Raw genomic sequence first — 27906 nt, forward strand, 5'->3', positions numbered from 1 at the left:
CCGGCGGTTGCGCCGCAACACCGCGCTTTAGCATCGCGCTTGAGAACATGAGCAAGTCAATAATCACCCCCGCATCACATATCTAGAACCTTGCGGTCTACACCTCCTGGTCAGCATTGGATGATATCTAACTCATTACATCATGAACCCCTCTTTCGATCCGTCACTGTCGACAAGTGGCATGCGTCCGCCTCTGACGTCGGCCGATGCCCCCTCGATGGCCGACTCCCTTCCCAGTATTAATTTTGGATTCGAAGATCTACGGAATCGCATGGCGCAATTCACCGCGCGCTTCGATGCGTTCATTGAGCGGGGTCGTAAGCAAGTCTTGGAGGAGAGGAACCAGTTCAAGATAGGACTGGCAGAGCTACAGGGTATGTTAATGAGTGTGGAGAGCTCGCGAGAGCTAATCAGATCTCGCAGAGGATGAACGCATGAAGCAGAGAGACATTGAGATTCTTGACCTGAAATCGCAAACTCACCAGCAAACACTCCAGAAGGAAGCAGCTGAAGCAGCGGAAATGCATGCCGCCATCTCGTCTGTGGCTCTGGAACGTGACTCCCGCCTCGCGAAGCGCGACCGCCTCAAGCAACAAATCGACGAGACTCAGAAGGCGATCAGTCAGAAGCAGGAGGCGCAGAAGACGCACGCCAGATATCTAGATGCACAGGCTCGGCTGAATGTGCCAGAGTTGGAATTCTGGCAGGACTATCTGTGCCTCCGCATTGAAGGGGCAGGACGGGAGGATCGGCTAAAGTTTGTTTACACTCACCTGCTTGAAAAAGACTGGGAAGCGGAGGCTTGGTTTGAACTCGGCACGGCCAGTCGAGACTACGCTGTATTTCACACACGACCCAAGGTCAACCGGGAGGCTCTTGAGCGGGAGCTGGATATTGTGAATGAGGATCGTGACTTTGGTGCATTTCTGAAAAGGATGCGGAGGCTATTCGTCGATACAATGAAATAGGGATGAGATCAAGGAGATGAAATTGTTGGAAATGCAAGTAATGAACTAATGTATATCAATGCAATGTTTGCCCTAGTCAGGGATTGTGTGCTACCATCTGGGAAATATTGGGTAAGCAGCACCGGCGGGCATGCAGGGACATGTTTTGTTGCAACAAAGATATGATTAGGTTCATTTAGCCCACCGGTAAAGAATATAAATGATAGGATGGTCCAACAACTCGTACCTGGACTAGAGGCTAACCACCAGTGGCTTCACGATAGAATGATATGCTGCGATTCGCACCAGCCGTAGCGAACCCTACCGATCTCCCGATGTTTGATAGCCACTTGATACTCCATATTGCTTTCTCTGTCTCAGAATGTGTAGCAACACATGTCCTGGTGTCTATCGACCAAACCTTGACCTTTCCATCGAATGACCTTTCGAGCATTAGAGCACGTTCATTGAAGGATACACGTAGATATATTTACCCGCTGAGAAGATGCTCTCCCGTGTGGCTCCACGAAAGCGACATGATCCATGTTGTGTGGCCCGAAAGATTGGCCACTTGCTCACCAGAGGAGGTGTCATAGAGCACAATCACCTTGGAGTCTCCAGCAGCAGCGAGGAATTTCCCCCCAGGAGAAAATGCAACAGCTCGTACGGGCTTAACCAAGCCTTTGAAGAATGCAAGTTAGACTGCCATCCAGAATTGACCCCAATTTTGTGTGAGGCTGCCATAATGAAATACTCACCGGACAGGCTAAATGGCATGCGTCCGCTCTCTGTACCGAATATGTAGACACTGCCATTTTCGTGCCCGCTTGCTATAAAGCGGCCGTCCGCAGACTGGATTTGTCGCATGAGTACCGTCCCAGCAGTAATAACTAGAGGACATTTCTTACCAAATCTATGCAGGTGCCGAAGCTGCCTTTGGTCTCATAGTCTCGGATTTCTTCCCCGTTAGCGTCCAAGTCCCACACCTTGATATGGCCATCTTGAGTGACACCGGCGAGATATTGTCCATCCTCGGACAAAGCAATGGCCCATATATCTGCAGGCGTTGCCTTGTTGACTAGATCACGATTAGTCGCGGGATTGGCACAGCGAAGAGCCACCTACCAGAGGCTGCATCATCCTTTGCCCAAATACCATCACGACAAGACCAAATCATGACCTCACCACCGAATCCGATGCTGACAGCCCTCAAGCCCTTCCCGCTGGTTACCACATGATGGCACCCAACTTTATGGGCATCGTCAATCGACTGTACCAACGGAAAATCAGGATCTGTGGTCGAGTGAACTTTGAGTGAACAGGCACCCGAGGCTGACAGAATCTGCTTGTCAGTCACGGCCAGCGCAAAGATATCAACGGGATGGGCTGTCTTTAAGCTTAGTACATATCCGCGATTGAAAGGGGGTAGTTGATTATACAAACCATTGTCTGCAGAGCCACAAGAAAGATATTGTTTCGACTAAACCGAACATTTTCCCAAGTTAGAATCTAACGCAGCAGCGTTGGCTTTTCCTATATCAAAACATTACCATGCTTATATCAGAGCCCTAGATGCCTAGACAGTATGAACCGTAGACACTCAAGCACGTTGTAATGCCGAGGGGAAAGTGAACAAGTTAAGGCCGCAAGCGGGACAGAATGGCTGGCGGCCGAATGAGATCATGTTCCCGATAGCACCCACCCGACGGCGGACCTTCCATTGAAAGACTGACGCCCTCCGCCCTGCACTACTAGGTACTTGGTACAGTCAAATCGAATTCTAGAACCCTCAGGCTATTCGATTGGCCTCAGGCAACTATACAAATAAATAAAATGGTCATAGTACAACAAAATATCACTAAGATCAAGAACCCTCAAGCTTTACCAGACGCCGAATGCCATGCAGCATTTATCCTACACTTCATGAATACCAGGTAAAAACACAATCCCAATGCAAATCAAAATCGATCATCCGTCCGTTTTTCATCGTATGTTTCTTCTTTGCATTTTAGGCAGTTTGAGTATGCTTCCATTGCTTCTTGACACCTGAAGAACGATTCACGATTAGATGCTGGGCTGAACTATCGTTGGTAACTCCCCGACAGCTGGTTGCACCTACTTTCAACGCAATTCGGGCACAGGACGTGTGAACGCTTTACCTGGCCGCATCCAGAGCATGTGCTGAGACCTTTGACATCCTTCAGAGCCTTGCCGGCCATTTGCCTATGGCGCTTCTTCATATGGGAGGTCTTCTTCTTGGGTACGGCACGGAGGACGGAGTCCCAGAGGCCTGCGGTGATACCGGGAATATTCAACGAGATGGCGGGGGGGCCCAGAAGATTGTGAGACCAGGCGGAGGCATTCAAAGCGAAACCAGACCACCGTCCTACCGCCGCGGCGGACAGGAATTCCGTGAGCAGGCGGCTTCGGGGCAGCATCTGGGAGGAGAGGCTGGAGGGAAGGAGTCGCAGAGCCATTTTCGGAGGAGGCCAACGGGGACAGGACAGATTGGAGCTCAGATTCGGCGAGAGAGAAATGGGGAATTGGCTGGCAGGGCGACGGCATAAAATCGAATAATTCTGAAGCTTCCAGTTTTGGGCGGCGGTTGGCCCGATTTGGGGTCTGGAGACGCGCTAGTCCTGAGGGGGATTAGTGGCCCCCTGAGTCGCAACCACCGCTTTGGGTTGGATGGCCAGAGCGAGCCCAGCTGGTTGTCGTCGCCTGGCGTCCTCTCTGTTTTAAGGGGCCCCCGGTTGTTCTGCGTCCACACCCTCCTCCCTTTACTAGTAGTAGGTAGTAATCGGACGACGAAACGCTTGGGCATCGCCGTTGCTCTCTGTCTTCTACTCGGTGGGCTGTTCCTCTCCTCATCAATTCCTCCTTCTCCATCCTTCATTTGTTTACTGTACTATTACCACTCCTCTCTTCCAACTCCCCTCCGGTTCCTTCTCTAACCAACCACGTCTCCCTACTATAGATACATACCACCGTCTGATTCCACTCACGACCCTCCCTCCACTTTCCTGGACGTCTTCAAGATGGCAGCCGCAGCCAATTCGTCTTCGACCACTCCCGCGACGGTCTTCCCTCGCAGCCATGTTGGTTTCGACAGCATCACCTCCCAGATCGAGCGCAAACTGTTGAAGCGTGGATTCCAGTTCAATGTCATGTGCGTTGGTGAGTTGACCCTCCCACTTGGTGTCTCTGACCAATTGTCCTCCCGCCCGGCTAACCTTGAGAACCAGGCCAGACGGGTCTGGGCAAATCAACTCTGATCAACACCATTTTTGCTTCTCACCTCATTGACTCCAAGGGCCGCCTGACCCCCAATGAACCTGTCCGCTCGACGACTGAAATCCAGACCGTTTCGCACAGTATGATAAACATGCCATTGCTGATCCAGTCGTGGCAGAGCTGACGCCTAGTCCCTAGTCATCGAGGAGAACGGCGTGCGTCTACGCCTCAACATTGTCGACACTCCCGGATACGGTGACCAGGTCAACAACGACAGATGGTAATGGGGATCCCATCCGCAACGACTACCCCCGAGCTAATGTGTTATCAGCTGGGACCCAATCGTGAAATATATCAAGGATCAGCACTCCGCATACCTTCGCAAGGAGCTCACCGCTCAGCGTGACCGCTACATCCAGGATACCCGTATCCACTGCTGTCTATTCTTCATCCAGCCGTCCGGTCATGCGTGAGTGTCAAGACAGTACTCTCTGTTAATTTAGCCTGGAAATTGACCGCCTCTCGATTTAGTCTCAAGCCCATTGATATCGTTGTTTTGAAGAAGTTGTCGGACGTCGTCAACGTAGTCCCCGTTATTGCCAAGGCTGATTCGCTCACTCTCGAAGAACGCCAGGCGTTCAAGGAGCGAATCAAGGAGGAGTTTGCCTTCCACAACCTGAAGATGTACCCCTATGACAATGATGAACTTGATGACGAAGAACGTGCCGTCAACGTCCAGATCAAGGTATGCGACCCTTTTTGAGCAGCCTGCTGTTCGGCTTTGCCTCTAACGCCTGTCTAGGACATCATCCCCTTCGCTGTTGTGGGCAGTGAACGGACTATCGTCGTCAATGGTCAGCAGGTTCGCGGCCGCCAAAACCGCTGGGGTGTTATCAACGTGGAAGATGAGAACCACTGTGAATTTGTTTACCTAAGGAATTTCCTCACCCGCACTCATTTGCAGGATCTTATCGAGACTACCAGCCAGATTCATTATGAAACTTTCCGTGCCAAGCAGCTTTTGGCACTGAAGGAGAGCAGTGCCGCCGGGGGTCATTCTGGTAGCAGCCGTCCCATCAGCCCCTCCGCGGACAGGGAGCTCAGCCGCAACTCGCAACGCATGACTATGAACGGTTATTAATCTGAGTGAATTGCAATGGTCTCGTCAAGCAAGCATCTGAAACGAGCCGTTGCCATGCATTTGCGACCAACAACAAAACAGTCTCGAGAGTCAACTTTCTTTCCTTTTCATGTTTTGATCTTACTGCACCAACTTCACATCGGCATGCTCTTACAGATATCCTTTTTAACTTCAGGCTTTTCCTTATCGTATTAGTGTTCATCCTACCCTCCGCCGTTGAATGGGGGGTGACTCGTCTTACTTTTTTTCCTTTGAATTGGTTATTCCAGATCACAAAGAGCTAGCAATGAAAGCGCTAGGCGTCGTCTTGTCACTTCATGTACTTAATTCCCTTAATACACATCAACAGGAGAATATTGCTGGTTCTAAGCATAGGATCATTACTGTTCTTCACAGTGAAATCTATGGGAATCACATGTTTTAATTTTGACAATTTATACTAATCAAAGACGCAATGGCCCGCACAGCCCTATCGTCGAACAGGTTATTGCGAAGCACCGAAGTTACCACCGTCAATGATCCAATCCCTCAGTTCCGTGTACGCCTTCTCCAGATCGTCGTTAACAACGATCTTGTCATGAGCCCCCGGCTCCTTAGAAAATTCGAGCTCGTTCTTCGCTTGGGTAAGACGCTTCATCAAGCTCTCCTCGGTTTCTGTGCCCCTTCCGCGCAATCTCCTTTCCAACTCCTCCACTGAAGGAGGCGCCAGAAATAAGAAACGAGCGTGAAGATCTGTACGCTTCACCTGCTTCACTCCCTATTTTGGTGGAGCCATCAGCAAATTTTCCTCTTGAGTCGGGGCGGTATACCGCTAATATCCAGAAACGCCATTTCGACTGCTTACCTCCATTTCAATATCGAGGATGCAGATCCGGCGCTGTTCTGCGATGTTCTTTACCGCTTGCACACTAGTGCCGTAGTAGTTTCCACCGAATTGCGCATGTTCGATGAAGCCGTTCTTGCTCACGAGATCCAAGAAGTCCCCCTTTGTCGTGAAGTAGTACTCGCGGCCGTGTTCCTCGCCCGGTCTGGGTGTGCGGGTGGTATCTATTACAAGAAGTCAAGTGAGAATCAGCCCAGACTAGATGTGATGGTCCTTTGGTTGTATCGAGAGACCCGGTCTCGCGGGAATGAGGGGACGCGGGGTTTAACTGACGCGAAATAGAGAAGCCGAAGCGATCGGGCATTTCGGCGAATAGTCGTTTCAGGAGAGTAGACTTTCCTGTGCCCGAGGGGCCAGATACCACGACCGGACGAAACTTGTGCACTGGAGTAATAGTCAGGAGGGTTGATCCAAATCACGCTTTCTAGGACAATGAGGCGCACCAGCGCTAGTAGCCATTGTTTTCACTGAGGAGTGGCTTGTTGGTAGAGCACGGGTATAATATGGTGAGGCAATCACACACGGCCTCAACAGGCAAGAATACATATAATTGGTATCAGCTAGAGTGGGATGTCGGACTTCCGCATCTCCTTCGCCAAGGATGGCTTTCGGCATCCTGGCAGAACCAGAGGCGGTGAGGGAGTGCTGCCCATTTTCATAGTGAATGATAGTGCCGACGCAAGAATGAGTATTACTCTTCTAGATAAAAATAATAAGCTGACATGAGTACAGATTCTGATAAGATCCTGCTTATCGTACAATACATAGAAACAATTGCGCCGCCCCAAAGGTCTACCCTGGATTTCCGGGACCTAGATAACGTCTGAGCCACCAGATCTACTAGGCTCGGTTCACGGCCTGAGTGGTAAACTCTCGGCACTCTGCGACTCCTGCTCCAAGAAGTTGGACCAGAGCTCCGCTAGCGTCTCTTTGTTGGTGTTGCCGTTATCCAAGAATTCCGTGGCCAAGGTCTGGCTGCTAGGCGTACGGTGGACGGGCGTGTTTGGAACTCTCAGCTTGCCAGAGATGTTGGATGCTCCTGGACGCGCCAGACCTGCCTGCTCCCGTTGCTCTGTCACAAATTATCAGCATCATTGCACATGTGGTACCATTTCATGTCAATGGTGTATCCGCCTACCATCAGTCCAGCCTAGAAGCGCTGCGATAAGTTGCAGGATCTGGAACTTTTTGGGGTCTGATCGGTCGAGAGCAAGGAAGTGCAACAGATGGTTCGTCACGATATGTCTGGAGAATTCTGTAAGCGGGAATCCTGAAGCGCCTGAGCTCGTGTGCGGAGCATGTCGCGTTTGACATACCGGTCAACATTATCCTCTGGCTTGCCTCTCTTGAGGAACCGCAGGGCCTTTGTCAGGTGGTCATTTAGCGTTACCGCTTCATGCCGGAGCTTCCCAATCAAGAGATTCTTCTCTTTAACTTCTTTTTCGAACGGCCGTACTCGTTTGAGTTCATTCTGGGCATCCTGGAAAGCCTTATCGGCCTCTGAGGCTTTCTTTTCTGCGCCATGAAGCGCTTGTTTGAGCTTCTCCAGCTGAGCATCAGAGCTTTCTACTAGCTCACGAAGTTCTTGTTTACGTGCTAAGTCTTGTTAGCATCTGCGGGTGTATTATGACGGCGGACTCTAGCTCACCCATTTGTATTTCTTGTAGCGCACGCTGGAGTCCATCCACAATGGCCAGTTGGGAATCACGTTCAGCAGCAGTTTTCTCGTAAGCATCTTTGACGGTGACAAGTTGTTCCTCGAGATCCACAACCTTCTCTCCTAAGTTTTCTCGGATAGACCGCTCCTCCATTGCCAGTACTTCCCAATTATGCATAGCTTCCTTAGCTTGCTCAAACTCCGATTGCAGGTATTTCTCTTGTTCAAGCAGTTCTTCTTTCTCCTTGAGCCAGTTCTGCTGTGACAAATTTGTACGGTCTCGCAAGGTCGAGAGTTCCCTTGACAACTCGCCGTTCGTTTCCGATAGTTGCTCAACCTCGTTGTCCTTCGACCGCAGCCCATCTTGTAAGCTTGAGTTCTGTTCTTCCAGCTCCTCGATCCTTGATCTCGCCTGTGCGATTTCTTCCTATTCGAGGGGTTAGTGAAACTAGAGAAGGTTGGACTTCAGATGGTAAAACACACAGCGTCTTCCCGGAGCCTTTCGCCAAGTTGTGACTTGATTGTATTCACTCTTTCCAGAAGTTTCTGGAACTGCGATTCTGCATGCTCCTTCTTGCTTTCGGCATCGTCCAGCTTCTCCTGCTGGGCCGCCATGTCTGCCCGATGTTTAGATTGTATCTCCTCCAACGATTTCCGCAAATCCGTCACCTCTACGCGCAAAGTATCTCGATCTCTAACAAGGGCATCAAGTCGTTCATTCGACTGATGGACTTCCGAGCCGGGTGACCCATTTTCATTGTCCGCATGCTCGGTCCTATTTTGACTGCCGGTTGTTCCCCCATTCCCGGTGGTCTCGGTTATTGTGTCAGCAGTCGATTTGATTTCATTCTTCACAACTTCATTATCCGGGCTTCTGCCGGTCTCCTCCGTGTTCATATCACCCTGCACGTTCGATGATCCGGATTTAGCGCACGCAGGCCTTAACCATGTTCATGCGGGGGCCCTTACAGTTTGTTGCATGGCCTCCGAGGTGTCGATTAATTCAGTGTCAGTATTGGCTTCTGGGCGCTCATCTACTTCCTTGAGCTTAGCGCCCCCCTTGTTCTTCTTCTTGCTCTTTGGTTTTGCGGCTGTTGGACAATCGTGAGCAGGATCGTCGGGAATTAGTGAGAATCTTGAGAGGCACGGTTGGCGACGGACCTTCGGGCATTTTTCCTTCTTCCGACTTCCCAGAGGAGGGTGTTTTATTCTAGGGCTGCTGCGACTGTTACTGCACTGGAGGGGCTTGCGTGTCGTTATGAGGTAGGGGCCATAGCTGTCAACATCGCTAGCGCAGGGAGATTGCTTCCGCGGTCCGCAGCTCTCGCTTAGGTACGCAGAACCACCACGGATACACCGCAGGACTTCAACTACATACCATAGCATGTCACGCTGATTATCAACTGCGCGCAAAGATTCTTTTGTACAGTCCAGCATATGAAATCATGCATCTTTCCCGCTAATTGTAGAGCCCCCCATATACTTCAGTCGCCGGCTATCAATACCAACCACTACGCCCGGAGGTACCAAAAATGCCCTCGTCGCTTGTTTTCACGGATGTACTCGCAATTGCATCAGGAACCACGGGCAATATGCCATTTGATAATGTTGCCATATTGTACCACGGCTCAGGATTCGCCCCTGGAGACTCGGGCGGCGAGTTGTCTTATCCTACGCGGTCTGCCGCCTCCCATATACTGCCCGACATGATCATGCCATCCCCCTCTCCCCATCACATAAAGTCGTCGAGAAAGTCCGGATCCCGGTCTTGGTTGCTGCTCGCCTGGACATTTTCCTCGCTCATCAGATCATCATAGGCATGTTCTTTCTGCCACTTCAACTGGTCTCGTTTCCTCCGCTCCTGCTTCTCCCTCGAGCGCTGCTCCTCTCGTACCTTCCGTTCCTCTTTTTGCTTTTTCTTCAGGTATTCATCCTTCTCCGCCCTGAGGTCGGGGAACTTTTCGACGCGGGTCTTGTTCAGTCGGTTAACAATGGGATTCTCCCGTTGTCGAACATACACCTTGCGGACCAATTTGGGATTGTGGAAAGAGACTTGGCCAGTTGTCATGGACCCGTCTTTCAGAAGATTCGACCACGGTGTGTAAATCACGGTGATGTTGTCCTTCTTATTCCCTGCTCTGCCACTTAGACTACCTCATGAGTGTTTTTTTTTTCCGAGTCACTATTGCTGACCTTCGATCGAATTCGCCTTCGTAAGCTGTGCGCAATCTTCCAAGAGCTGCTCGGGGATGTTGTCCCATGTATCACCTTCCCGGAGGCGGACGTAGACGTGAGCACTTGACAGATTATCGACGTGGAACTAAAGACAACTTCATTAGTAGATGCAGCTTTATCACGATAGGATGATGAACAAACCCTACGGTAAAAGATATCCGAGTGAAAGCATTAGCACGCCCTTTGCGAAAAGTGGCCGATCACAGCGCAAGGGTCACGGTACCAAACGTCCTGCTCTAACCCATACTTTATGAGATCCTCATCTGCCCACGGAGATCGTCAGATTCGAGCATGTTCTCAGACTGTAACATGGCCATCGTACTCTCAAATTTATCTTTCCCGACATAGATGAAAGCAGAGGGTTGGACCACATTCGACGTGAAATAGTACACCATTTTGCCCAGGACACCTCCCTCGATAAATGCTGGCACGAAAAGGTCAGCACCAATACGACCACAGCACAAAAGTGGCAAGGCGAGAGCTTTACAATCTCTAGTCGGATTGAAGGATGTGTGGAGACTGGAAAGATTTCTTTGCTAGAACGGCGCGGGGAACAAGAGGCAGATTAGTCATGGCTGTATCCATTGGTACTCCGTACAGGCCGCTGCCTCTTCGTCGGCATCTGACAGGCAGAAATCACAGGAATGCATCTCTCCAGTTAACTACCTCACTGCCCAACATGGTTGTGACATTTCATGGTCGCAGGATGTACTTCACAAGGCTTATGGCTTTTAAATCCCTCCGTCAGGGCCTGCCTCTCTACTTGCTTCTTACATACCTACATAGTACAGGTCCGGGTATTGGTCTAGATACTAGGTCCTGGCCTGCGGACGGCCTTCGGCCGCCCACAGCCCAAGGCATTGTGAAGCGCCTTAGTAAGCAATATATAACAGGTCACATTATGAGTGTTCAAATGAGCCAATAGGAAAGCAGAATTTGTGCAACTTCATCGACCAATGAGGAGCCACGGAGCTGGAAACTTCCCTAGCAGGACCAACCTAGTATTGCTCAGCTAGCGCTTCGCAAATTAGTACTAGCTGCCAGGTGCACAATAGCTCTCACTCGATCAACCACTGGCAAAGTCATCCGTCAGTTGCCAAACCCATTGCTTTGGCAACGATAGGTTGGTACGCACTGAGTGGGTGTTTCAGTGAACCCACAGCAGGGGGCAACACCGATGACCTTTCTCACAATCCTGGACTTGGCGCGTAATCTTAGAGTTGGTCAGACTGAATCGGTGCCCACAGAGCGCGTCAACTTATCAGCGGCAAGGGGGCTGGCTGACTGGCCTGGCCTGGGGAAGTCACCCACCCAAACCAAACATGAATTTTCAAGTCTGTAAATGAATTGTCAGGATGGAGTGCCCTTGCTGTCACCACATGCTCATTGTGAGTTGAATCACTTGGTACTTCAGATCGGGTACCCAGTGAAAATAGCCTGATGTCGGCAGGAAAGCAGACCTTCGTCTTGTGATGTTTGAACTGATCCCAGCAGCAACCCCCCAGGTTAATGATTTCAGGCTTCGGTTTACACCTAGGACAGGTTTGACAAGTGGCAGCAATCGGGCATCGAGGCCGTCTCAAATGATGGATAAGCGAGCAGGGAGAAGCAATAAAGTTACATGGATCATGTCAGTAAATCATCACTAATGCAACAACGACAGGGAACAGCACACTTCAGCTTGTAACAGCTGCCTATGTTCTGTCGTTCAATCTGATGTGGAAGGAAATGCAAAAACCAACGTGTCAGTATGGTGATTGAATTTAGGTAGCTCCTGTTCGAAGGGAGGCCCAGATGCAGGGAGGTGGGACTAACTGTGGTTCCTAGCACAAGATACAGGGACTCGCCCAGGCCATAATTTGCTTCTTCAACAAGGGCAAACAAGTTGACAACAGGAGCAAGGATGGATAAGGGCCATCAAAGCCTCCGCAGATACCCAGAATCGCAGATTGGCCTGGATTTCACTGTCGTGGTGTTTGTTGGATATCAATGTTGTGTCAGCGACTCGGCGAACTTTCGACTGCCTACTAAATAGCTAGCCGAAGCGGCAAGCTGCTGCCGTGGGATTTCTCTCCATACTCAGTCGGCAGAGAAGAATGAAGACGATGCATACAAGGTTGATCCGTTGTGCATATGTTCCAGCCAATGGCATGCTTCAAGGGGTCCAGGGTACCATGGATGGCGTTTGAGAGTCGGATGGAAAGATGCATTCGCCAGTGTGTAAGTACATCTGGAGGTCTTTTGACTTTTCCAGCTGTGAACCTCCCAGAGATGCGAGTCATTTCACCTCCTAGCCTAAGGCCCTAAACTAATACTAGCAGTATTCCAGACCGCCCGACCAATCTGCCTTGCAACGAACCACCCTAGACCCACCCCGCTCATGCACCGGACTGTACGGACTTGTGGGTGAGTCGTACGCATGTATGGAGTGGAGCGGTCACGGAGAATTTGAAGTCTGAACTTTGAACTCATGGAAGCAGTCCGAATTTCTCCAAGCCAACCATCACCCATGGCGATCCAAGGAGAACTTTCTCGCAGGACTGACTCATTCGCGATCCCTAGGTACTTAGAACTACTACATGATATCCACATGTGCCCGGTCCATACTACGTACATACTACATACATATGTACGCGCTCTCCTAAGCACTTACCTAGTAGTACTTCTCTTAGTTTCTGCTTCAACCCGCCGTTCTTTTCCAAAATCATCCTCCTTTCCCACTGTGCTTCGCCTTTTCCTTTTGATTTTTATCTACGGATTACCCCTAATTAATCTAATATTCCGACAAGCCGGTCACTCATGACTGGATGATAGACTACATACCGTACCAGCCCGGCTGGTATTAAGTTCTATCTACTACGTAAAAAGTGCGGACACTTCTTGACCCCATTTACTCCGTAACGAGCGCCCACTGGTGACCCAGCCGTCTACGGAACAGGAGTACTACCCTCGGTTTCTGGATTCGTTCAAGCGCCGGCTGTGCCTAGACGGATTACCCGTAGTTACCGGATGACTACCACCGATCCGTACGTAACCAGTTTCCAATACTGGCTAGTATCTACATACGTAGTACCAACCAGCAGGAGCCGCTCGTTTCGGCCAGGTTCGCAACCCTACCATCCTTACCCTACCGTGGAGTCCAAATCTGACACTTTTCCCAACGCGAGGAAAACCGTTGCGCCAAGGGCTCAATACTAGACGCTGCTACAGCGGGTGAGCCCGTACAGAACCCCACCTGCCACATGGCCATACAAATCAGAGCAATGGGAGGGAAATTAAAGAGGGTGAACGCGAAGGAGAAAGAGAAAGTGGAAATAGGGAGCCCGAAAACCCCACCACTGCAGCCTGTCCCCTCTTATGTATCTACATAGTACTCCGTACATACCGCACATACAGCACGGCCTGAAGTATTCCAGACGATGTGGTGGACAACGCCAACGGATTCTCCCTCCCCTTATTTTTAGGTTCTCAAAAGGCACAACGGAAAAGATAGAGTCGGATTGGGTCAACAGACAGAACTCTGTAGGCTAGAAATGAAAAAAAAAAAATTAGATCAACAAATTACTTAGATTGAAAAAAACGCTCTTGATTTCCAGGCTGAATCTACGAAGGGCCTATCCGACGATTGGACAAGACATAGGAGAAGGGGGGAGCGGTATTGAACTTTTTTAAAAAAAGATAGGGAGAAACAGTGGACGAAAGGGGGGTAAAGGAATTGGAATTAAATAAATACAAAAAGGCAAAACAGTTCAAACCTGGATGTTCCCCCGGCGCCAGCACGTCCATTCATTTAATATCATTAATATATTATTCCATACTCAGAGAATTACTTTGGAGGCATTATTAGTCTCATTTAAATATTCTTAGTATTATTGAATGATTAGTATTATTGTCCCTTGTAAGAGACTCGATCCACGATTGCCCACCAAACCCCCTACTCCACCTGGACAATGTTAAATGGGGAAGGTCGGAGCTTGCTAAAGACAGTTCGCCAAAAAAAATTTTTGATGAAAAGGTCAGGGATCATTCTACCTCAACCCCCTTTCTTCCACTGTCATCAACCTGGCTTGCCCTCCCTAAGCATCGAGCATTCTGCAGTACCCGCGGGACTCTTCTATCTTCGTTTCTCAAGAACCCAATCCTCCATGAACCGTGCCTATTCTGAAGCACAAGATACAGCTGCTCCAGATGGCCGACTCTGCATCCTCTCCCGAAGTACGAACCGCCCTGGACCGCGCCAGAGATAATCAAGGTGACTCTGGCACGGCCGCTATCCTCGAAGCTGCCGTCGGGAAGCTATGGGAACGGATCAAAAATGAGCCGGAGTACGTGCTCAATCGCGAGGAGTTCGCCTTGTTTAATTACTTCATCTATCGCTATGGGAAGCAGCCCGAGGGCCGAAGAGCTGTGGAGCAGTTTTGGAACCATTATCGCCCAAATCACTCAGCCTCCAACGGAAGCAAGACTTAGTGACCGTTGCCCCGTCATCAATTGTCATCTATACGCTCACCCCGTCTTCGGGCTCAAGGCTCAAAAAGAACTGCGGACGTCAGGCCCTGATTGATCTAGACAGTCGGATCAAGCAGGATCAAACAGAGAGCCTTACTCAGCAACAACCGCTCAGCAACTCCCAGTTCACAACCTCGTCGGTCTGCCAAGGCAAACAAGAAATTGAAATGTGGCAAGAAGACGATGGGTTTATCAGGTGAGAATGAGCACTTGCATATGGGGCTCTCTGGGGTACGCGGGCTCGAGGAATACCAGCTATATCTCATGTCATGGTATGTTAAGAGAATTGATCACGCATTTCGATTCTCGTGTCCGACCTGGTTGGCCCGATACCCGAGCGGGTGAGAACACTCAGATATAGCCGTCTCCAAATGTACCTGTTTAAGATGCCTGAACTGGTGGAAAGGGCCAATTTTAAACGACCGGCCCTCTCTTTTTTCTTTTCTATCATCATTCTAATTTCTTTTCTTTCTCCGTTATCTTTATGGGTTAATGTTCTCGTTGAAATTCCCTGATACAATCACGGTCCTCCTTACTGTTCCGACTTGTCCTGTCGTTCCTATCTATCTCTTCTATCATTCAATATTTCACCTTTCAACAGGCCATGGGCTCATTTCTTAATGCATCGTTTCATTTCCACCAGTCAAAGCGGGATCATCATCATCATCATCGACACGAAACCGTCCGCCTCTTCTCCCCGGGCCCCGCACTCGACCTTCTACCCTGGAGGGTTTCCAGGTTGCTCTGCTGACCTATCAGCTGAGATGGTCATGTACATACTCAGTCTCAGTGCTGCCCTGCACTATTTAGTACGCGATGGACCATCCATACGCATACATACCTTCTTAAAGTGGAGTAACCAGGCCAAGACCACCTAGGACCATCCATACTCAGTTGAGTAGGAGGTGGGGAAGCTCACCTTGCGAGGCACATTGTAGATACGTCCCTAAATTTACATTAGGGACTCGGAAGCGGAATGCGACATGGTTGTCGGGCACGGGCTAGGTATTCCGGACGTACCAGACAGTGGTTACGTACCTTTGTACAAATCCATGACGCTAAAGAGGCACCTGCGTACGATGGATATACAGCTACACATCCACTATAATTCTGCACGAGGCCCTTATGGCTGTACCTGCAAGCCAATGACGGCAGTTTATCATATAGCTATATTCCTAGTATATTATGTGGCTGGAACTCAAGGTACGAGGACGTTGCCTTCTGAAGTGGTTAAGTACTACTTCCTACCGGTACTCCGTACTGGGTGTATCTGATGTCTATGACTCTCGGGTAGGTGGGGGCGGGGAGCGGCAACTGGGAAAGGCCGAAAATCGAACAGGAACCTTGTCCAGGCGCCTAATTACGCGGATGGTACCCTACCCATCTAACATCTTACTACAGACCTGGTATTCTTCTTAAAATAGCAGTATTTCTGCTACTCCACCTGTTTTGTATGGTAAAGCATAGAGATAGTATCACATACTTAAAGCTTCAAGATTGAGGTTCTTGAGGTGATTAGGGTTAAGGTAATTAGAGCAATTAAGGTAGTTAGGATTATTAGCATGGTTAGGGTGATTGAGATCCTTAGGGATTTTAAGAACAGTTGATATTCTTATTAGATATATATACAGAGTATATATGTATTCTGTAGAGTGTGTTATTCTAGATATTCTAATACAGGATATTAGTGATCTTTTGTTTATAAAACAGATGATCGATGAAGATCTCTGCTTCAAAAGGCAAGGTCCTAGACCTGCAAGATGTTCAGTAAAGGGGTACCATCTCCGTGTAATTAGGCGCTTGTCCAGGTTGCATCCAAATCGGGCTCCCGCGCGCGGACAAGATTTCTGATTGAATATTATTGTGGAGTCTGGATCTGATGTCACCTTCTCCAATCTAGTAAATCTACATACTCTAGTACACAGTACTTACTACTAGTAGATAGTGAATGGATGCGACTACTACTACTAAGTATGTATCTGCGGAGTACGTCCAGCTACCAAGGCCCTACCTAGTGCCTATTGGTAGGTATCTACTCATGGATAGCCTTTCGCTATCTATTACCAGATACCCAGAACATGCATGGAACTGAGAGCTATAGGTGAACTACCTTGAACAATTTGCGCAAAACCCTCGCTTATACACTAGGTGCCGTGGAGGCTGTTTATAAACCATAGTGTTTTTCATTACCATAGAGTCGGCTAGGACCCTGTCTCAGTAGTAAGTATCACACCGGGCGACCCAAAGGAATACGCACTACTCCACATGTCAGAGATGACAATTCGTAGATAGTATATAGCTCTATCTTGGTACTCTAGATATCTCAACTCTTTTCCCTGTGCCTGGAAGATAAGTCAATGCCAGGCTAGTGCCACTTGGAAATATTTGAGGACACATGAACTATAGACTTATTTGAGCTATACCTGCAGGTCTATGAACAGAGGACATTAGCAATATAATGAGATCCTCCATTAAAACCTTCTCGTACTCAATACTGATAAGTATCAGATGGTGTTGCAGGGCCAAATAAGCAGCTGAGCGCTCAAATCATCAACAGAGTCAAGAAGAAGAGAAGATCGTAGCAGACAACACAGGCCTTACTGTTGATCTAACAGGATATAAAGTCATTAGCATACCTGTTCATCATTTCTCTTCTTGGCCTGGCCAGTTATGGGTAGTACATGACCTGTTAGAATGATCCCGGGCAAGGAAAGTCTCGGACTCTGATGCAATAGAGGAGTATACCCCAAAAATGCACTAAAACAATTCGACGTAGCAAACTGCCTATTTTTGAATTATTAGTACCATCCCAATGACGACAATGACATAACTGAAACCCATAAAAATGGTCTGTTTCTAATTGTAGGGCCCGCATCCCGTCTGAATGTAATAAAAATCCCGGGAAGACTGAAAATGGACCAGTTGGCAAACAATGACCTGCAATGGGATGGGACAGTTCTTCGTGCCGGATGACCTTCCGTGGGAACATCTCGAAGTTCTCACCGCAAACCCTGATACATCGTTAAATACTGGTATGCTTTCTACTAGTATCCATGCACCGAGCCAGTTAATGGCGCATATAGGGACATTGCCCTGAATAAATGTGAGTGCATGGCGTTTCGCCGCGACATGGGTGTTGACAACTCCTGCAATCACAGACTTGCTTGTGTGTTTAACTAGTTGACTGAGAAGAGTAATGACAGTCCGCTCGCTGTTGGAATTGCACTCCCATGCGAGATCATCCTGGACAATGGCCCAGCTGAGTAGAGAGATAGTGACATCCGGCCCAAACAACTTGTATATTACAATGGCCGTTGCTCTATAGAGCATTATTTTACTCAGTTGCAACAGTACTAATGCTTTCGGGTAAGCTTTCACATCTCGGAACTCCGGAAACAATGTGAAGAAGGCAACATGTCCTGCATACGCAAAAACAACAGTTGCAACGGCAACAAATGCATCGCGGAACATAGACGACGCCAGCGAATGGCGATGGCCTGTCTTGTCAAGAAATGCCCCAACCATGCTTGCAAAGAGTGCCCCGAGGATTTTAGTAAAGTTGATGGAGGAGAGGAATGATAAGCTTTCGAGACGACGTGAGATGGCAAGAACGAAAGAAACCAACGCCCCAGTCACTAAAACAGAATTATGCACCCTAATTATCCAGTGAGAACGTTCATTATGATGAAGAAGTTCAATATATGACTACCCATAATGAAGTTGATGAAGACCAGCTATGCAGCATCCAGGATCTCACAGCCAAACCTTCCCCACGGTATATGGCCATCATATATGTGTTTGGGCGTAGCGACATTTAAACTCGCCAATGACGAGTCCCCTATAGGTGGTCAGAAGCCCGATTCCCACGACTACGGCAACGCCGTTAACGTTAGCCTAGACGGGGCGATGGTGATTCCTTCGAGGCAGGAGATCCTACGGGAGGAGCCCCAATGTAGCTAGCACTTTTGGAAGAGCAAGTAATTCAAGCAATATGGTCTCCGCTATCATGACTGGCTTCGTTAAAACGCTACATACGTGTTACATAGTGTGAGACGATGTCGACTCATTCATTCCCACTTGTCTGGGCTAAGATCAGCACTTCTCAAGTATCAAATTGTTGGAAGTTTCTCACCACCAAGTCAACGTTTTGTATTCCACCTCCACATCAATTCCTTTCTAAAAGGATCTTCTCCCTCGCGAATCGGTTGTGGTTGGGAGGCTCCCTGGTTCAATTTCCTCGCAAGCTCCATGCCATTCTCATGCAGCTGAGAGGTATCAGCGCCGGAGCGCCTTTGCGCACTGTTCCATACCATAATGGGGCGAGCGCATAACTAACTCTGACCTATAAATCGGAAGGAGGTACTGGGAATAATGTCCACGGCATCGAGCAAAAAGCATCATGATCAACGGTAGGCAGAGGCCGGTGGCAGGGCAAGGCAGAAACAGGGAGGCACTGCCTATACTAAGGACAGTCAAATGGCAGGTGAAGAGAATTATGCCGCAGCAAAGTTTCCTCCATGTTTTCTCAATAGGCATTGGGTCCCCGTTGCATGCAGCGATCTGGCAATATTGCCCATCCATTTGCTTATCGACTGCGGCCTTGGTTTCGACGCCATCCACAACGAAATATGAGCTGGCAACATCAATCAGTATGGATCACCAGCGCCTGTCCACGGTCGGATGGGGGCCGATATGTAAGTATAAGAGAGGTAGGTAAAGAGAAGCGATCAGTCAGGCCCATAATACATTATGGTATCAAATTATACATCTAGACTATTTATACAAAAGCAAATTCTCTATAGCTCGCAACTGTCTATTTGTTTGCCGGGGAATCGGAGTGTATCAGCTGGTTTGTATCTGGCGTGGGAATGTCACTACTGAGCACATCTGCTGGCGGATCTACACGTTGTTAGCAACTCTACTCAGGAATGAATTTCCGGTGTAGTGTCGACTCACCAATACGAGAAAAGGTCTTTCTTTGTGCAATATCCACCTGCTTCACTTTGCCCGCCTCGACATCCTCCCTCGTCATGTCGAGGAAATTCTTTGGCAGACCCATGGAGGAAAGGAAATGGACGCTTTCTTTCCATTCTGTCTCTTTCCTGGTCCTATCCCACTTCAGCTCTTCACCCATCAAATCGATAATGTTAGGAAGGGCTTCGAGTGCTGCTTCAGCATTCAGGAATGCCAAGCGAGTTCTGCGAGCAATAACATCGGTGGCAGTCTGTGCGTACTCGTGGCGCACAGCATAGCGAATCTCACCGTCAATGAATGGGTAAAGTGTGGAAATACGCTGACCTCGTACAGGGAAACGTGCATTTGTCGGGGCTGACAAAGCCGCAACCTGCCAGGCTCGATCACCATATGACTCTGTTAAGTGCTTAGCCACATCTACCTCCAGCCCGAAATGCTGGATAAGGTTGATGAAGAGCGTTTTGGAGAAGCCATGAGCTCCAATCAGGCGGACCTGGTGGGTTTGACAAGATCCGTCAAGAACTGCGCCGTCAGAGACAAGGCCGCTTCCCCCGACTCCACTGATATCTGGGGCGCCAGACACTCCACGCGGTTTGATGCCGAAGACGTCGATGGCTTCATCTACTGCTTCTTCAGCCATCTGCCGGTAGGTAGTCCACTTGCCGCCAGCGCAGGTCAAAAGTCCGGATGCAGACACAGAGATGAGGTGATTGCGAACCAGGGCCTCGGAACTCTTCACCTTGGGGTCACGCACCAGAGGGCGGATTCCGGCCCAGGCAGCGAGCACATCGCTTCGATCAATATTGATGTCCGGGGCTAAATAATTACGGACTTCCGAGAGAATCCAATTGATATCCTTCTCAGAGGGCTGTGGTTGAGGTGTGATCTCGGTTGGCTCGTCTGTCGTTCCGGCAATGGTGTTTCCTTGCCAGGGGAGGAAGAAAATAACACGGCCGTCCGATGTAGATGGGTCAATGAGGCCCATATCCGAAGGGCTGTAGTAGCCAGGGAGGATCACATGGACGCCGGAGCTCGGGGCCACAATCTCTTTTACGTCAGGTTCGTCCATCTTTCTGATCGAGTCGGTGAAGGGCCCAGTTGCATTGATAATGCCCTTTGCCTTAATCGTAAACTCCTCCGCCTCCTGGCCATCTCGTCCAGGAATTAGGTCCTTGAGCCGGGCACCGTTCAGTTTCCCGGACGCGTCTTTCGTTAGACCAGTGACCTGCATGTGGTTGACAACAGTAGCTCCATATAGCGCAGCCGTCATCGCGAGAGAAACATTCATCCGAGAGTCGTTGTGAGCACCATCTATATGTACACCGTTAGCGACTAGCGACAGGTAACCAACTGGCTGGAAGGGGTTTGGTTGTTACACACCATAGTATACCATGGCACCGATCAAGTTGTCCTTTCTTAACATGGGAAAAGCATCAATAGCCTTGCTCTTAGTCAGGAAATAGGAGCTCTCAATTCCCTCAGACCCAGCCAGATAGTCATAGAATTTGGTTCCCGCCCAGAAATAAGGGGCATGCCACCATTTCTGCAGCGGTACCATGATAGGGAGCCAGCTGGAAAGATGTGGTGCAGTGTTCAAGAAATACTTTCGCTCCCTCAAGGCCTCCTTCACCAGCTTGTATCTACGACGGAAAGATGATTAGCGTTTCACGGCCGGTTCCGACAGAGGCGTAGAAAGAAACTGACTGGTTATAATCCAACTCCCAGACGGCCTTTTCCAGGTACCGAACACCACCATGGACAAGTTTTGTACTCTTGCTGCTCGTTCCAGCACTGAAGTCGTCTCTTTCGACAATGGCAACCTTCAACCCTCGTGTGGCAGCATCAAGGGCGATACCCGATCCAGTGGCGCCGCCGCCAATGACAAGCAGATCATACTCATCAGGGTTGCTTCCACCAGAAGAGCGCTTGAGCTCTTGAATCTGTTCCAGGCGAGATTTAATTGTGGGAAAGCTTGGGGGTACGAGTTTGCCTTCATGGTACCCCGGTGGCGGAACCGCAGGGGCTTCCGAGCCAGGGATATTGCGAGGGCGGTAGGAAATGTAGAGTACACCAGCTCCTGTAGCAGCAGCAAGCGAAGTATAGAGGAGAGGCCGCAAAACCCTACGCGACTGACGAGAGGCCATTGTGTTCGGGCAAGTCGGATCTTCAGCTAACGGGCCCCAGTGACCAGCGAACGATCAAGGCGGATCGCGTTTTATCCTCACGACTAAGGTAACGGGGAGGGGAGTTTTCTAGAGAAAATAAAGGCGTGTTGTATGTTCTATATCCAAACACACTTCACACACACAAATATCAGTCGGACATTGACCCAGGGGCTGTGGTGTCTGATAGATGCGCAGACGTGAACAGGGTTTGGAGCGGCATACCTTCCTCAGCAATACTTATCCAAGAAGCCAAACAGGTGTGAGAAGAAGAGAAAATGTGGATGCAGGGACAAGCAAGAAGGACGGAGAGGAAGTGGGTGAGATCCAAGGGATGTATATGCTGCAGTACTCCCTACGTATAAGGCAAGAGAGGATAGGATGAGATTGGAGTGATTAAATTGGGACGCGGGCTGGACGGGGTGGACGGGGATGACGGGGATTGAAGTATCGTGGGGGATGGGAGAGGAGGAGGATGCGAGGGATGAGGAATGCCGGACCACTTGTCCACTTTTGTCCACTTTGAATGATACCGTCAAAGAAATTGAGGGTACAGAGGAGGAATGAGATGGATCAATGGCCGGGTAACCTTCCACCTTTTGGAATTTTGGTGGCTGCGTCATGAGCTCCCCGACAGGCGGAATCCGGGAATGGGATGGACTGGAAGGAGAAAATAATGGGGGCGGGTCGCTATGACGGTGTCGCGGCGTCAATCAGGATTGTCCCACCAATAAGCGGCTCGGCAGCCCCGGGCGTGAATGGGCCTGATCACTGATTTGCCCGCTGCGCCCGAACTCCGGGACCGCATGTGACCAGCAAAGATTTTGTCTGCTTTGCTATCTTTTCCCGATTCGGCTCTCCTGGGCCCTTTCACGGCTTCCAGACTCGCGGTCTATCATGCTTAGTACGGAGTACCTCTTCCCAACCCCCCTTTATCCCTTTTCTCTTTATAGCCTGGCGCTGGGGAGAGGGTGGAGGGCGGAGTAGTGTATGCCTTCTATAGGTAACTACATAGTACTACTATTTTTAAGCCGTCCGCTCGGGTTTAGTCTCTACATAGTACTACTCTGCCTTGACAGCAGTACGGAATACCTAAGTAGGCCAGCTACTTAGTGTGCTGATCGGAAATCACGCGACCGTCCACGTTTTCAGCGTGGATCAGGTGTATGTAGTATACTACTAGTTTACTCCCTACTGTGTATTCAAGAATTTACCTATTACCTATCTATCGAGAGAGCTCAACCTTCTGACCCTGAACGTCCCGGTCTGGGCTGGAGGTAATTTACTCTAGATAGTACTCCGTAACAATACCTAATCCCGGCCCTGAGATTCCACCTATTCACGACAAAGTCCAGAGGAGGTTTTCCTCATGGTTATCGGTTAACAAAGGGTGGGTGTCCCTGGTTGTCGGGCTTGTTGCTCCACTTGCCCAGCCCAGACCCTGAGAGGACCGCAGGTATAGGATGGAATACATATGTACTAGATAGGTATCTACGCGTCGCGCCGCCAACCCACCCCAACCCACCGGGTTGGGTCGGCCACAGCTCGACGGATCCCCTCAGCTCAATAAATCAGTCACTTTTATATGTGATTTCTATATAAAAAGTACTTTCAGGATATCTTTAATAGCTCAACCATTATAAGAGCTGTAGTTTTCAAATTTTAGTATAGATTTTATGATTATATTATTTACTAGTAAATGTAAATTAATCTATAAAAACTATACTAGATTATAAAAATACTTCATTCCATGCTTGATTTATAGACTACTTTTCAGTTTTTTGTTAATATAAATTGTAATTCAGAATTTAGTATTAAAATATCTTGATATATGTAAATTTAATATTCTAGTTATATTTCTATATCAAAATCCTAAAGCTCCGGACTATGGTGGTTGAATTATTAAAGATTTTCTGAAAATACATTTTACAAGGAGTTGCGACCGCGCCTTTATATGCTCATCTCTCCCATATCTACATATACTGAGAAGATAATATAATCAGAAACATAATATGTGATCATGCAGAACTAATCTTTTATAATTACTTATAATTTATAAAGATTAATCTATATTATCTTATAGTATAATAAAATGAAAAAAATAGGGATCTTTATTGATAAATCCATTGTTAAACTAACTATATATAGATTGTAATATAAACTATAATAATTATAACTATAGTTATAGTTAACACGCGGTAAGTATTATCAAGATCTTATAATATAAAATATATCAGATCTTAATATCACTCTTAATATTATTATTCTGATTTTTATTATTAAGAATCTTTTTTCTTAGTATCTGTTTCTTCTTCAGTAATAATACCTGTGTCTTTAATTCTATATTTTTTATTAAAGCTAGTAGAGAAATAGGAGTAGAGATAGTAGGAAGTAGAGTATCTAGCTTCAAAATAGTATTAAAGTAAATATTAAAAGTAGATTAAGTAGTATCAGTCTTAATCTTAACAGAAGTCTTAAATCTTAACTTCAGCTTCAGCTCTAGCTTTAATAACTTAGATTTATACTCAGATTTCTCAGTCTTAAACTTTTTAATAATAGATATCTCCTCTTTACTATTATTAGAGACTATTTTTAAATTAAAATATATGTTAGTATAATTTACAGATTTAAAAAGAATTAATATTAAAGAAAAGAAGATACAGGAAGAGGACTACTTATAAAATAAAAAATAAGAAGAATATAATTTAGAAAAAAATCTATAATAAAATTTCTCATATACAGATTTATTTTTAATATTCTTATAAAAATATTCTTTATAAGAAGTTATAAATATTTATATCTTAAAACTGCGGGTACTACTTATATATAAATAAGTTGAGATATTAAAAATTATGAGTAAGAGTTATTTAATTAAATATAGAAATTAGCAGAGCAGGCTTATTAATAAGTTTAATAATTACTTTTATTATAGATTCTGATATAGGTTTAAAAGACTAGAATACAGTAACTTTAATCAAAGATTATAGAGAGTATATCTTAATATTAAAGCTTTTATTTAAAATCTTGTAACACTTTCTCAGAGCAGGATTAATTAATTAATATAATAATGATATTTATAATAATATTTATAATATTAAAATCATATAATATATATAACATGCTCTCTATAACTAATACTAGAATAAGAATATTTTAATAGGATTAATAATTAATTAAAGTACTAAAGACTTATACTATACAACCAGATATTAGAAATAAAACCTTATCTTAGTAATTTATCTTAAAAAATATATAGATAACTGAAAAAATAATATATAAAAATATATCTTCTAAATATATATTATAATTATATATTATTATCTATATAATTAGAATCTTTTTATTTTTATTCTTGTTAATTATCTGAAATAATATTAAGCTAATAAATAATAATATAATATATATTTATAAAAATAACATAATCTTATAAACATGTATATCTGGATCACCCAGTAAATTAATTTTGATAAATAATAAGATAAAATCATAAGATAAATTATATATTAACATAAATAACTACTCTGTATATATAGAAATTATAAGAAAGATCCTGTCTGATTGAATCTATATCAATATTTATAATAAAAAGTAATAGTATTAATTGAAGTCTTCTATTTTCAGTAATTATAGAAGTTAACAGTAATCTTAATATTATTAGAAAAAATATTAAGATTATTAAAAAATATTAATCAAGATTTTTAAATCTTAATATTAAATACTATTTTAACAGGATTTATAGATATATTATTAATATTGATTAAATTACTTTATACACAGTGAATATTCAGCGAGACAGAAAAATTATTATTTACTATATTAAGAATTAAATAGTTATAATAAAATATATAATAGATAATTAATAAAAAAATATAAATATAAATAAATATGCAGTCTCCACAAATCAAAAGAATAGAATAATAATAATAAAACAGTAATTAATTCTAATAATAAAACAGTAGTTAATATAATATACTAATTATAAATAATAAAAGTAATACATTTATACTTTTTATATTATATTATATTATATTTAGTAAAGCCAGCCTATATCTTAATCTCTTTAAAATACTGTAAGATTTTTAAATAAATAATGTTCTATATCACATGCGCCTTATTATTTACTAATAAAAAGATCTTTAAATTTTAGACTAATATAGTCTAGGATATATTAATATAGAGATAACTATACAAGAATACCAGAACCTGTAGATTAATATTAATATTATATAAGAATTAATTCTGAGCCTTATTAATTATTATAAAAAAAATAAAATATATAAAAAAATATATTCAATATAATATATATAAAAGCTTACTCTCTTCAGACTAAAAAGATATAATAAAAAATATTTGTAACTGTCCATTAAAATAATCCTTTAAAATATTCATTTTTAAGTAATAGATTTATTTGAATTTTAGTAATTATTAAATATATTTTATTATACAATCTATTTTACAGGTTTAGATTTTATAATAATATAATCAGATAATCTATCTTAATATTAATCTTGCTAGTTAGAAAGCTCTAAAAGCTTATTAAACAAATTTTTTTTATATTCAGAGCCTGATTAATATAGATATTACTAAAAAAGAGTAATATAATATATTCAGACAGGTAAATTAATAAATAATTAGTAAAGTTATTTATATCTATATTTTTAATAGGAAAAACATTAAATTCTTTTAAAAACACTAAGTATTTCTCTCAGATATAGTTAAATACTATTAAATCCTGCTTAAGATGGATTGAATATATAAATATATCTATCTCAGAGACTGTTAAGATATAAGAAGATAATATAATTAATTTATAATATTCTTGTTTTATATAGAGCTTATCTAAAAGAAAAAAAAATACTAATTAATCATTAAAATTAAAAAAAATACAATATATAGTCTTATATTAATGTAAACATGTATTAATATTAATTAGAAAATATAATAATATATTTAACTACTTAATTATTTTTTAATATTTTATATTCATTAAGTAAAGATATATATTCTTTTTTAACTTAAGTAATTTTAGATAAGACCAAATCTTTAACTTTTACAGGTATGTATTTACTATTATTATATAATTTTTTTAAAAAATAACAGATAAGATTTACTAAAAATCATTATTAAATAAAATTAAGATTTTTTTAAATAGCTTAAAATATTTTAGCAAACCCTGTCACATATTCTGAAGTATTTAATTAACCATATTAAAAATATCTTACCTAATTATTAATATCTTTTTCCAGATAATAAAAGATATTTTGTAAAGAGTTCTTATATATCAGTATTTTACGTAATAATTAAAATATAAAAGTACTTATATATTATATAATTATCTGAAAGTAATAATAATACTATATTAATTAATATTATATATAATATAATCTTTTTCTGAGTTTAATAGTATATAATTAATATAATATATATAAAGATTTTCCCCGTACCTCCCAGACTATATAAAAAAATATATCTATATTAAATTCTTAGTGATGTAAGTAATAACTATATTAAATATAATATATTAATATAAATTAAACTTTTTATACTGTTAAGCTCATATATTTTTTCTAATTATAATTAGAAAAAAATTTCTTTTATAACTTCTTATTATATATTATAAAATGAAACTAACTATAAATCATTATTAATAATCTATAGTTTATTAAGCTTTTATCTTTATATACCAAGTCTTCAGATATATATAATAAGTTAAGATTAAAATAAAAAACTATTTATAAAAGGATTAAAGAAAGGATTTACTATAAAGATAGCTGATTAAAATAAATTATTATATATATTCTTCTTAAAATAAATTCAAATAATTAAAAAAATAGATATAGATAAAGATATCTGAATTATAACAGATATAAAAATTATATACAAATACTATTTAATTTAATATATATATACTTTATTAAAGACGATCTTTTACTTATTATCATACTGGAGAATACTATATATATAATAAGCTTTTTAATAACTATTATATAACGTAATCCACGGCCGAGTGCGTCACTCGGCCGTGTGACGCAGTTTTGCCGCATCCAGTATGTATTTGAGGCTTTGCAACTAACAACACCCATTAAATTTGAATGTATAGAAAATGAAATAAATAGCTATTTACTAAGGCAGCTTCTTATAGTATGTCCAATAGTCCCACAGCC

The 27906-nt window shown here is 44.4% G+C and overlaps 14 protein-coding genes across 14 annotated transcripts; 5 read left to right on the top strand and 9 right to left on the bottom strand.

Moving 5' to 3' along the window:
* Nucleotides 1–12: 12 nt before the first annotated feature.
* Nucleotides 13–1040, top strand: BO94DRAFT_540694 (kinetochore Spc25 family protein). Its single transcript, XM_025612970.1, has 2 exons — nt 13–374; nt 424–1040. Exons 1-2 carry the CDS (start codon nt 143–145, stop codon nt 966–968), a joined length of 777 nt encoding a protein of 258 aa, XP_025461591.1. The 5' UTR covers nt 13–142; the 3' UTR covers nt 969–1040.
* BO94DRAFT_333554 (SKI complex subunit WD repeat protein SKI8) lies at nt 806–2727 on the bottom strand. Its single transcript, XM_025606999.1, has 8 exons — nt 2498–2727; nt 2391–2427; nt 2073–2333; nt 1856–2025; nt 1706–1799; nt 1442–1628; nt 1195–1390; nt 806–887 (listed from the first exon to the last, which is right to left on the bottom strand). Exons 1-7 carry the CDS (start codon nt 2498–2500, stop codon nt 1207–1209), a joined length of 936 nt encoding a protein of 311 aa, XP_025461592.1. The 5' UTR covers nt 2501–2727; the 3' UTR covers nt 806–887; nt 1195–1206.
* BO94DRAFT_540697 (mitochondrial 54S ribosomal protein bL32m) lies at nt 2524–3626 on the bottom strand. Its single transcript, XM_025612971.1, has 2 exons — nt 3067–3626; nt 2524–2993 (listed from the first exon to the last, which is right to left on the bottom strand). The coding sequence occupies exons 1-2, from the start codon at nt 3422–3424 to the stop codon at nt 2956–2958; spliced, it is 396 nt and encodes a 131-aa protein (XP_025461593.1). The 5' UTR covers nt 3425–3626; the 3' UTR covers nt 2524–2955.
* A 47-nt stretch (nt 3627–3673) lies between these two features.
* On the top strand, nt 3674–5732 carry aspD (septin aspD). Its single transcript, XM_025612972.1, has 7 exons — nt 3674–3797; nt 3925–4124; nt 4193–4321; nt 4380–4461; nt 4513–4650; nt 4713–4926; nt 4984–5732. Exons 2-7 carry the CDS (start codon nt 3986–3988, stop codon nt 5320–5322), a joined length of 1041 nt encoding a protein of 346 aa, XP_025461594.1. The 5' UTR covers nt 3674–3797; nt 3925–3985; the 3' UTR covers nt 5323–5732.
* Nucleotides 5726–6773, bottom strand: BO94DRAFT_540699 (guanylate kinase). Its single transcript, XM_025612973.1, has 4 exons — nt 6649–6773; nt 6479–6589; nt 6167–6369; nt 5726–6079 (listed from the first exon to the last, which is right to left on the bottom strand). Exons 1-4 carry the CDS (start codon nt 6662–6664, stop codon nt 5807–5809), a joined length of 603 nt encoding a protein of 200 aa, XP_025461595.1. The 5' UTR covers nt 6665–6773; the 3' UTR covers nt 5726–5806.
* A 94-nt stretch (nt 6774–6867) lies between these two features.
* On the bottom strand, nt 6868–9131 carry BO94DRAFT_528856 (putative Golgi matrix protein). The gene is made up of 7 exons (XM_025610439.1): nt 9024–9131; nt 8832–8953; nt 8346–8765; nt 7854–8289; nt 7522–7801; nt 7344–7450; nt 6868–7277 (listed from the first exon to the last, which is right to left on the bottom strand). The coding sequence occupies exons 1-7, from the start codon at nt 9031–9033 to the stop codon at nt 7057–7059; spliced, it is 1596 nt and encodes a 531-aa protein (XP_025461596.1). The 5' UTR covers nt 9034–9131; the 3' UTR covers nt 6868–7056.
* Nucleotides 9129–10551, bottom strand: BO94DRAFT_540702 (putative DUF814 domain protein). Its single transcript, XM_025612974.1, has 4 exons — nt 10420–10551; nt 10320–10360; nt 10056–10182; nt 9129–9995 (listed from the first exon to the last, which is right to left on the bottom strand). The coding sequence occupies exons 1-4, from the start codon at nt 10490–10492 to the stop codon at nt 9595–9597; spliced, it is 642 nt and encodes a 213-aa protein (XP_025461597.1). The 5' UTR covers nt 10493–10551; the 3' UTR covers nt 9129–9594.
* BO94DRAFT_333655 (uncharacterized protein) lies at nt 10337–11276 on the top strand. Its single transcript, XM_025607000.1, has 3 exons — nt 10337–10362; nt 10419–10972; nt 11031–11276. Exons 2-3 carry the CDS (start codon nt 10606–10608, stop codon nt 11111–11113), a joined length of 450 nt encoding a protein of 149 aa, XP_025461598.1. The 5' UTR covers nt 10337–10362; nt 10419–10605; the 3' UTR covers nt 11114–11276.
* Nucleotides 11277–13019: 1743 nt separating this feature from the next.
* On the top strand, nt 13020–13295 carry BO94DRAFT_479686 (uncharacterized protein; the record flags this gene model as incomplete). The annotated part of the gene is made up of 2 exons (XM_025608756.1): nt 13020–13123; nt 13178–13295. Coding segments are annotated over 2 exons (222 nt in total), but the record flags the coding sequence as incomplete, so codon positions are not given.
* A 1020-nt stretch (nt 13296–14315) lies between these two features.
* On the top strand, nt 14316–14567 carry BO94DRAFT_430706 (uncharacterized protein; the record flags this gene model as incomplete). Its single annotated transcript, XM_025607476.1, has 1 exon — nt 14316–14567. A coding segment is annotated over one exon (252 nt), but the record flags the coding sequence as incomplete, so codon positions are not given.
* Nucleotides 14568–17148: 2581 nt separating this feature from the next.
* Nucleotides 17149–18131, bottom strand: BO94DRAFT_551569 (uncharacterized protein; the record flags this gene model as incomplete). Its single annotated transcript, XM_025613547.1, has 3 exons — nt 17149–17214; nt 17243–17329; nt 17610–18131. 3 exons carry the CDS (start codon nt 18129–18131, stop codon nt 17149–17151), a joined length of 675 nt encoding a protein of 224 aa, XP_025461601.1.
* A 1288-nt stretch (nt 18132–19419) lies between these two features.
* On the bottom strand, nt 19420–21724 carry BO94DRAFT_479666 (glycerol-3-phosphate dehydrogenase GUT2; the record flags this gene model as incomplete). Its single annotated transcript, XM_025608753.1, has 4 exons — nt 19420–19505; nt 19563–20891; nt 20961–21220; nt 21285–21724. The coding sequence occupies 4 exons, from the start codon at nt 21722–21724 to the stop codon at nt 19420–19422; spliced, it is 2115 nt and encodes a 704-aa protein (XP_025461602.1).
* A 34-nt stretch (nt 21725–21758) lies between these two features.
* BO94DRAFT_528867 (uncharacterized protein) lies at nt 21759–22633 on the bottom strand. Its single transcript, XM_025610440.1, has one exon. The coding sequence runs from the start codon at nt 22363–22365 to the stop codon at nt 21973–21975; it is 393 nt and encodes a 130-aa protein (XP_025461603.1). The 5' UTR covers nt 22366–22633; the 3' UTR covers nt 21759–21972.
* Nucleotides 22452–22610, bottom strand: BO94DRAFT_479683 (uncharacterized protein; the record flags this gene model as incomplete). The annotated part of the gene is made up of 1 exon (XM_025608755.1): nt 22452–22610. A coding segment is annotated over one exon (159 nt), but the record flags the coding sequence as incomplete, so codon positions are not given.
* Nucleotides 22634–27906: the final 5273 nt, after the last annotated feature.

This window comes from Aspergillus sclerotioniger (genome assembly GCF_003184525.1).
Source record: "Aspergillus sclerotioniger CBS 115572 chromosome Unknown BO94scaffold_53, whole genome shotgun sequence".
Lineage (NCBI taxonomy): Eukaryota > Fungi > Ascomycota > Eurotiomycetes > Eurotiales > Aspergillaceae > Aspergillus > Aspergillus sclerotioniger.

What these genes read in the sequence shown, in the direction of transcription:
- BO94DRAFT_540694 (XM_025612970.1), top strand. Translation starts at nt 143, where the DNA reads ATGAACCCCTCTTTCGATCCGTCACTGTCGACAAGTGGCATGCGTCCG. An exon ending in AGGACTGGCAGAGCTACAGG is followed by an intron (nt 375 to 423) that starts GTATGTTAATGA and finishes CAGATCTCGCAG; the next exon opens with AGGATGAACGCATGAAGCAG.
- BO94DRAFT_333554 (XM_025606999.1), bottom strand. An exon ending in CATGCCATTTAGCCTGTCCG is followed by an intron (nt 1,629 to 1,705) that starts GTGAGTATTTCA and finishes CATTCTTCAAAG; the next exon opens with GCTTGGTTAAGCCCGTACGA. An exon ending in GGAGAGCATCTTCTCAGCGG is followed by an intron (nt 1,391 to 1,441) that starts GTAAATATATCT and finishes AATGCTCGAAAG; the next exon opens with GTCATTCGATGGAAAGGTCA.
- BO94DRAFT_540697 (XM_025612971.1), bottom strand. Translation starts at nt 3,424, where the DNA reads ATGGCTCTGCGACTCCTTCCCTCCAGCCTCTCCTCCCAGATGCTGCCC. An exon ending in GTGCCCGAATTGCGTTGAAA is followed by an intron (nt 2,994 to 3,066) that starts GTAGGTGCAACC and finishes ATCGTTCTTCAG; the next exon opens with GTGTCAAGAAGCAATGGAAG.
- aspD (XM_025612972.1), top strand. Translation starts at nt 3,986, where the DNA reads ATGGCAGCCGCAGCCAATTCGTCTTCGACCACTCCCGCGACGGTCTTC. An exon ending in GTTCAATGTCATGTGCGTTG is followed by an intron (nt 4,125 to 4,192) that starts GTGAGTTGACCC and finishes CTTGAGAACCAG; the next exon opens with GCCAGACGGGTCTGGGCAAA. An exon ending in CCGTCAACGTCCAGATCAAG is followed by an intron (nt 4,927 to 4,983) that starts GTATGCGACCCT and finishes ACGCCTGTCTAG; the next exon opens with GACATCATCCCCTTCGCTGT.
- BO94DRAFT_540699 (XM_025612973.1), bottom strand. An exon ending in CTTCGGCTTCTCTATTTCGC is followed by an intron (nt 6,370 to 6,478) that starts GTCAGTTAAACC and finishes TTCTTGTAATAG; the next exon opens with ATACCACCCGCACACCCAGA. An exon ending in TCCTCGATATTGAAATGGAG is followed by an intron (nt 6,080 to 6,166) that starts GTAAGCAGTCGA and finishes CCACCAAAATAG; the next exon opens with GGAGTGAAGCAGGTGAAGCG.
- BO94DRAFT_528856 (XM_025610439.1), bottom strand. An exon ending in AAAGGCTCCGGGAAGACGCT is followed by an intron (nt 8,290 to 8,345) that starts GTGTGTTTTACC and finishes CCCCTCGAATAG; the next exon opens with GAAGAAATCGCACAGGCGAG. An exon ending in GCTTCTAGGCTGGACTGATG is followed by an intron (nt 7,278 to 7,343) that starts GTAGGCGGATAC and finishes AATTTGTGACAG; the next exon opens with AGCAACGGGAGCAGGCAGGT.
- BO94DRAFT_540702 (XM_025612974.1), bottom strand. Translation starts at nt 10,492, where the DNA reads ATGGTGTACTATTTCACGTCGAATGTGGTCCAACCCTCTGCTTTCATC. An exon ending in CGGGAAAGATAAATTTGAGA is followed by an intron (nt 10,361 to 10,419) that starts GTACGATGGCCA and finishes CTCCGTGGGCAG; the next exon opens with ATGAGGATCTCATAAAGTAT. An exon ending in GAAGGCGAATTCGATCGAAG is followed by an intron (nt 9,996 to 10,055) that starts GTCAGCAATAGT and finishes GTGGCAGAGCAG; the next exon opens with GGAATAAGAAGGACAACATC.
- BO94DRAFT_333655 (XM_025607000.1), top strand. Translation starts at nt 10,606, where the DNA reads ATGTGTGGAGACTGGAAAGATTTCTTTGCTAGAACGGCGCGGGGAACA. An exon ending in AGGCATTGTGAAGCGCCTTA is followed by an intron (nt 10,973 to 11,030) that starts GTAAGCAATATA and finishes ATAGGAAAGCAG; the next exon opens with AATTTGTGCAACTTCATCGA.
- BO94DRAFT_528867 (XM_025610440.1), bottom strand. Translation starts at nt 22,365, where the DNA reads ATGACGCAGCCACCAAAATTCCAAAAGGTGGAAGGTTACCCGGCCATT.